Source organism: Pyxicephalus adspersus, chromosome 8 (assembly GCF_032062135.1).
Source record: "Pyxicephalus adspersus chromosome 8, UCB_Pads_2.0, whole genome shotgun sequence".
NCBI classification, from domain to species: Eukaryota; Metazoa; Chordata; class Amphibia; order Anura; family Pyxicephalidae; genus Pyxicephalus; species Pyxicephalus adspersus.
Genome location: NC_092865.1, coordinates 70427201 through 70434859, shown reverse-complemented (window position 1 = coordinate 70434859; position 7659 = coordinate 70427201). Strand labels below are relative to the sequence as shown.

At 35.1% G+C, this 7659-nt stretch overlaps 1 protein-coding gene across 1 annotated transcript in view; it reads right to left on the bottom strand.

Moving 5' to 3' along the window:
* Positions 1-1445: 1445 nt before the first annotated feature.
* Positions 1446-7659, bottom strand: part of TOB2 (transducer of ERBB2, 2) — a 9985-nt gene continuing 3771 nt past the window's right edge. Inside the window, exon 2 of the mRNA XM_072421087.1 lies at positions 1446-6642. Within this exon, the coding sequence (XP_072277188.1) occupies positions 5741-6637 (897 nt within the window). The 5' untranslated portion in view covers positions 6638-6642 and the 3' untranslated portion in view covers positions 1446-5740. The remainder of the gene's footprint in view (positions 6643-7659) is intronic.

The following is a 7659-nucleotide window of genomic DNA, read 5'->3' as shown; positions in this document are numbered from 1 at the left end:
TGAGAATGGAGTAATGGCCCCAAGTAGTCTTAGTACAAGCTTCCCTAAATAAGCTAGTTGCAAATATAAAACCTTCTTATTCCGTGTGCTGAAAAAAAGTCAAGCATTCGCAACCTATTGCAATGAGGCCCATTTGCAGCTTCTTCGTATAATGAAGACACGTGCAAGATGACCGTCCTTATTTCTTGGAGAAGGACCGTAAAGTCCCATTAACTAATATGAAAATGAGACCAGCTTCAGCAACAGACCCTATGCTGGTCCCAGGGATGATCAAATTGTAGCAAGTCCCCTTTAAAGAAGAGCATATAGGAGGTCTCACTTGTGTATATGACTCAAAAGGATCTTTTCCCCACTTATGAGGGGAGTAAAGACAAGCAACTACAGAATACTCAGTCAATTAGGCTTGTTGTGAACAACTTAAAATAATAAAAATTGCATTCAAATATAACACTTCCTATATTACCTACTGCTTAATAAGCATACCTGTAAGGAAAGGGCACTTAGTAAATGTGGAGCTGAGGGAATGCCCTATTTAATGTACAGCGCTGTGTTAATATGTTGGCACTATATAAATCCTGTTTATTAATAATAATAACCACTTAACCATAATAACCAGAGTGCAAACTCACTACCTGTTAGGTCAATCCCTTTAAACCCAAAGGACCTTTATTAATTAGTAGCCAAACATGGCACACAATTCTATCACAATTCAGACAGAGAAGCTTTAGCCAACTCATTCGGTACAACACATTTTCAACATTCATGGCTTGCCTTACTGGAGTAAAGTTGAATGCCTTGTGGTTCTATGGAAATTGGTACAACTGTATAGAACAGTTTAAAATCTGAAAAATTCAACCAAATACAAGCATGAAAACCAACACCTTTGCATAGACAATTTGTTCCCTGAAAATAAGAGGAGTGATTGTACAGACACCTGTATATCTTTTGCACAGAGGTGCGTGCTTAGGTCTTAAATATAGAAGGCCGGTTTATGATCCCGTGGTCTGCTCGTGCCTCTAGACCCAACTCATACATAGGTAGAGATGACATTTTTGGGGGCATCATGCAATAATTTCCATGCCCAAAAGAACTGTATCAGCAAACCAAGGAGAAGCAGCCTTGGCATAAATAGTCATGACTGATGTTTTTTCTGCATTCAATATTTCATACAATGCCATTTGTACATTTCATACAATGCCTATGGCATTTTATTATCCATCAATAAGCAGATGTGAAGCCAACTTGAGGTTCCAATGGCTCCAATACATTGAGATATTTATATGGGGCTGCCAGTGCTGCTCTGCTTACAGCATTTGTACTTGAATCTTTGAGCATTCATCATGACAGCCTGGCTTTTTCCATTCACCCCTATAAGAAATGATTTACTTTTATCTACAGAAAAGTTGCATCCACTTTGAATAGCAAAGAAAAAAAAACAAAAACTGTAATCTTAATATCATGCTTTTAATACAAACTTAAAAAAACTTTGGAACAATATAAACTGTACATCTGAAACTTAACACTCCATTAGGCCATCAAATATTGCACAAATGTTCCAAAAGAAATAACACAAAGAAAAAAAAAAAATCATGTTACTTTATATTTTTTTTCAGTAAATAAAACTAAAAATATTCCCCCTTCCCACCCATCGACCTGCGTTAAACAAAAAAGTAAAACAAATCCTGTTATAGTGTAACATTTACAAGTCAATATTTTAATTTTTAATATAAAGATTTAATTCGCAGTTCTGTACAAGATTAGACACTGTATCCGCTTTGAGAAGAGGCAGTTTCTGGGATTTTTTTTCTTTTTATTTTTTTTGAAAAAATACTTTAAATTCCTTAGTTTTTTTTTTTTTTTTTTTAGTTTTTTTTTTAATCTATTTTCTTTAAGAAAAAACCTGAACAGAAGTATAGCTTAAATGTACGTTAGAAATATATATTTAGAATATATTCCTCTCACATTTTACAAATGTAGCAAACTTTATATTTTTTTCTTTTCTTATAAATGCAAATAAAAACTAGGAAACACATAGGAGCTAGTGTCTTCTTGAAAAAAAAATTCAATATATAAGATGGGAGAAAATGTGACATAGCATACTGAAAACATACGCATTTCAAACTTGTGAAGTATCAACACCTAATTAACTTTATAGGAGAGTAGAATTATTTCCAGTAACTTAATAATTATTCAGTTTTTAATACCATTGAGCTATGGCGTCCTTTCTTTTAGTCTTTTCTACTTTCTAGATCTTTGAACTATGTTATTACTGTCTAAAGGATTTATTGGAAAAAAGGAGGGGAAGTTAAGGAAAAACAGAGGTCATCGGGTCTATATTTTGTATCAAGCCTAGAAAGCAAGCACTTTTTTTTATTTTAGTATACGGATCCCCTACTTTTAATAGCCAGTGTTAAAATTTTGCATTATATTGGTATATCATGCATACAAGATGTTGGTTTACGCAGGAATTTAACATTGCTTGCAGGTTACATAGGATTTAAATGCTAGTACTAATTCATTTTCCAACTCCGCTCACATAAAAGTGTAAGCTATTTGGGTGTAAATTGAATATTAGAGTAAGACTTTCTTGTAATAGCATAGCAAAGCTACATTTTTAGGAATGTGAATGTTACAGGAAATTAATTTACACAAATCGCAGCAAATACCTAATTTCCAATACAACCCCCTCTATTTTCATTATGAATATTTTTTCTCCCTTGTTGGTAAACTTTTTTTATTCTGTTTGCTTGGGTCACATTAACGAAAATTGATGAAAGCATAAAAAGAAGACATCAAGGACTACGGTGAAGTTTTTTCAAACATCCATGGAAATAAACTGGAATTGTACATTAAACAATGTTATATAGCACGAGAGTATGAGATGAACGTTTGCATTCAATTTTACAGAATTTTGCTTTACATCTTTCCTCTGGTATAAAGGTAAGAAAATAAAAGTTGTGCTTTACCATGTTATGCAAACTTATTGTTTGCAAAACAATTCACCGCCTTATGACAAAATGTTTCCCATCCTAGAAATTAAACAAAAACCCATATTTAAGTATTATTGACTGTGCAGCTTTCTTGAAGCAAGGGGAGAAAAATGGTCTTATAATGATCCTTAAATCTGTAGAATGTTTTTTGGACTTTTTGTTTTGACACACCCAAATATTAAACATCTATAACCACTTAACAAATGAAAGACCCTTCAAATGTCTCCAATTTCATGGAAATCAAACATTTACCAGTATATATAAATATAAAAAAAGCATTAGATTTTGCTACTTTTCATTTTAGATAATCAGTAACACTAATTAAAAAAAAAAATCTGTTAAAGGACTACTTGAGTTTTGATATTTATGTAGAAACTAATACTTGCACAGTTAAATTAAGTGTTTCTATTCTGTATTCACCATACAAAGATTTAAATGGTTAAGTGTCAGGGAGTTGTCTAGTTGCTAAAGTTTTGGGGCAGCCCTAAAAGTAAAGCCATTACTGTTACTACTAACATGGGAAAAGTAGGAGTGACAAGGAACCATTACGTTTATTATATAGGTCCAGAGTTATAGAACTAGCACATGGCCTGACTTTTGTATCATCTGGTGTTGTCCTAAGTGATGGGGGGGACCTAAAAAGGATGGCGGGGTAATGGAGAGAATTGCTACACACTTTTCACAACTGGGAAAAAAATAAGCACAAGTTTGTATTAGTACCTAATATAAAGGAGGTTTGCAGAAAAAGGACATTGCCATTGTGGTAGAATAGGGGTTTAAGTGCAGTAACCAGCATCTGCACCAAGTTCCACATAGACTTCTGCATCCATATGGCTCTAGGTGCCTTCAAGAATAGCTGCTTACCTACAATATACAGAGGTGAAAGTGAATGTCAACTTGCAGTAAATACATAAACCCAGGTGAAGAGGAACTGCATTAAAAAAAAAGGTGTAGTCCGAATAAATGCGAGAAAAAAAAATATTGGATTTATTCCCCCATCACTTTACATAGTTTAACGTGAAAAAAAATTAAAAGGGACCATCTTGCATTTCCCAAGTGACAATTATTTCTAAATCAGTGGAGAGCTTTCTCCGTGCATTGAAGCAAAGATGCATTTGAAAGTGACAAGACTGAAAAAGAAAAGGACCTTTAGACTTAAGTACTAAGCAGTAATTCATTTTATTTTTGAAATCCAACATGGACATTGGCCATCTACCTCAAAGGAAAACAGTTAACCTTCACTGTTGGTCTTAAGGACACCTTTAGTATTGATGGATTTTGCATTCATGAAGAGGCTGGGCTAGATTTTTTTTATTTTTTGTTAATATATATAATTTTCATTACTGATCCTTACAATGCATATCCCAAAGTTGTCTTAGAAAATAAAATAAATAAAAAAATGGATTTATAAACAGCTTTAAAAATATAGATATAATAAAAAACATTTGTTAATATATTATATTTATCCAATGCCATTTCAGCCATGCTGGCCTATTTTAGACAAGGAATTGTATATGTTTGCTATACCTAAATATGCTTTCTGTATTAAGAGGTCAGAAAGTAGAAGGAAAAAAAATACCACCACAATGTGATCTTACAACAAAAGACACCGTCAAACTTGTTGTAAGGGGCTCAGGCATTTTCTTATAATACTGCTTGAAGAGCAAAGACAAGTTCTGCTTTAAATTTCACCTTAAAAGTGCAGATAAGACGAGCTTCCGATTCTTCATTGGTGCCACGAAGCATCCATACAGGCCCAGGAGACTGAACCTTTTTGCTATATATTGAACCCTTCTCCCCCATATAGAATACTACTTTAGAAGTAACTCCATCAGTACAAGAAGGAAAAAAAAAAACTCTACATCAGTGTTTAAAGTGCCCCAAAGATACAAATAATATAGTGCATTAAACTGATCTACCCTTTTATATGTCAAATTATAACACTGGTAGTCACATAGTCCAATCACACTTTACTATAGGGCACACTAGAACTTTTTGATAGAACATGAATGCCTACGACTTGACTACCTTTGTTACTGAATAATCAATCTGATGGAGACAATGCAGAGTACTGAGGAGACCATTTTCTTGTCTTGCGGAAGACTGGGTAGAATTGATTCTGAAGTATTTTTAAGAAAAACTTTTAAAAAGAAAAATACAAGGATAGAAGACAGAATAAAGTTTTAGAGACCATAAAGAGGTGAGAAGTAATAGTGTGAATAGACAGTGTTGAAGAATTGCAAAGAAGAAGAAGAAAAAAAAAAAAAAAAGTTTTCCCCAACTTTCATTAATTCAGTTGTTCTTCCTGGCTGGCAGAAGATCTTAAAAAGGATGCAAAACTGTACCAGTCATTCGAGTGACAATCCTGCTGCATGGACAGTTCTGTTGATATGGTGGTGCAGACAGACAAGAGCCTTCAGTCTTATTTTCCTTCTTCCTTAGGGCACATGAAGGGAAAAAAAATTCCCAAAACATTTATATTTCTTCTGATGCATCCAATGACAAAAAAGGTAAAAAAAATAAAGAAACTAATTAGATTTCCATATACTCTCCGTATTTATATATATTTTAATATATATGCATTTTCTTGTAAAAAGATGAGAACTTCACAAGCGTCCAGTAGCTAAGTACATTGTCTCCCAGTAAATAACTGTGTTATCATTGTTTTAATTTTTTATAAATCAAAATCAATTTTCATTTTTTTCAAAAGAAAAAAAATGGGAGGAGGTTATAGAAATTCTTCAATAAATTTAATTTGCCAGGACAACAGGCTGGAAAGGCTGGCTTGGATAAGGAAGGCTGAAGTTCAATCCATCCACAAAAGGGGATTTATCGTTGAATAGACTGCTCCCAGTGTTAAATGGAGTAGCAAACTGGCCTGGACTTGGTAAATTCTGGCTATCGCCATCATAAAGGAGCCCTGGTGGTCCACTGAAGACAAACTCCTTGGCATTTGGAGAAAGCTGGGATGGAGCTCCCTGGGCTGGGCTGAAGTTTAACGAATGCATTGACAGAGAAAGACCCTTGTGCTTTGCCAGGTTATTGGTGGGCGATCGTGCCATGCGTTGACCTCCTTTCTTCATCTTGGTGGAGCCAAATTTGGTAGCTGCAAAGGTGGCAGTAGTGAAGGTTATGGGCTGGGTGGCACGAGGGATGAAAGTTGGACTCGGGGACTGACCAAAGGATGGAGATGGCGAGTTGGACAGCGAGGTCTCTTGGTTAGTGATTGGGATAAATGCTTGTGCTTCGGGATTGAAGCTACTCTTTATCTCTTTGTCCAGCTCAGTGCTGCTTTCTATGTCTTCCAAGTATAGTACTTTAACGGTTCCTTTTTCTCCAATTTGGTAAGACACTTCAAATGGATCAATCCAAACGCTAAGCTCTTCCGGCACATTTGCTCTTACGTCTTCTATGTCGAGCCCACTCCTGCGCGCTGCTTGCTCAACTACGGGATCCACAGTTTCACCAATGTGAACGCAGCGATAGCCAGAGCCCTTCAGAGGTTTTTCTGGGTACCAGTGCCCTTCGTATTTGCCTTTTAAGAGCCTCTCTAGCTCCTCTCCAAACAGGTCAGCTCTTCTTCGTGGAAGCTTATTATACAGATACGAAATTATAAAATTCAGGGCGACCTTAATCTCCAGATGCATATTCTCTGTAGACAGAAAAACAAATAAAATGTATACATTACACAACGCAGATTTGTTACTTTATCCGTCTAAATAAAATCATAGCAGTCAAATTAAATCGATAGCCAAGTAACTCAATTTATCTAGATTATAAATATTCCTAAAACACTTTTTTTAGGTTTTAAAACATTTTCACTTGAAATTATTTTTGCGGTGCATTTAAGGATTGTCTATAGCTCTGCAAGGAAAGTAAGTTTATAAAACTATGTAACTAATACATCCGATCTTACTATACAGGACAATCTGCCATTTATTCTAGGTACCTTGCAGTCACAAGCGGAGTTCCCTTCCGCCATAAATATCCCCTCCACCCCTCTAATTATTTCACTGTCACTTTCAACACACCTTAGATTACTGCAGTATTAGACAATTCTGCAAAGTAAAATTCTAAATGTGTAAAAAGTATGTTTTAGTAGCTCAATAATTAGGATAAACTTTTTCATATGCAAGAAAAAAAATCCAATTTTTTTTTTTTTATTAGGAAAAAAAAAAAAAAAAAAAAAAACCACCACACACACACACCACCATAATTATGGCTTACCCTAGAACTAAAACTACAATAAACAGTATAAGGATTTAGATAGGTCACATGACTGAAGGCCTTTTGGTCAGGTGACCAGCACACATGCCTTGTCTGCTGCCTAGAAGTTCAAAGGGGCAAGTCTGAAGCCTAAGTACTGTGCCTTTTAGAAGACATGTTTTGATTTTATGTAGGATCAATTATCAGGTTCTATTACAAGTATAGGTACCATCCACTGATTAGTTTTGATGTGGAACAAATGCTCATAATTTATTTGAAAAACATCTATTTTAACTTAAAATTAACGTATTTTTCGGACCATAAGACGCACCAGGTTTTCCGCACAAGGGAAAACAAGAAAAAAAAAATTGATTTGATTTCCCCTGAGATCCAGCGTGCGGCACTTGTGCCCGCCCACGAAGGCGGCGCCGATCGGCATTCATCAAATCAATCGGCGGCGCCT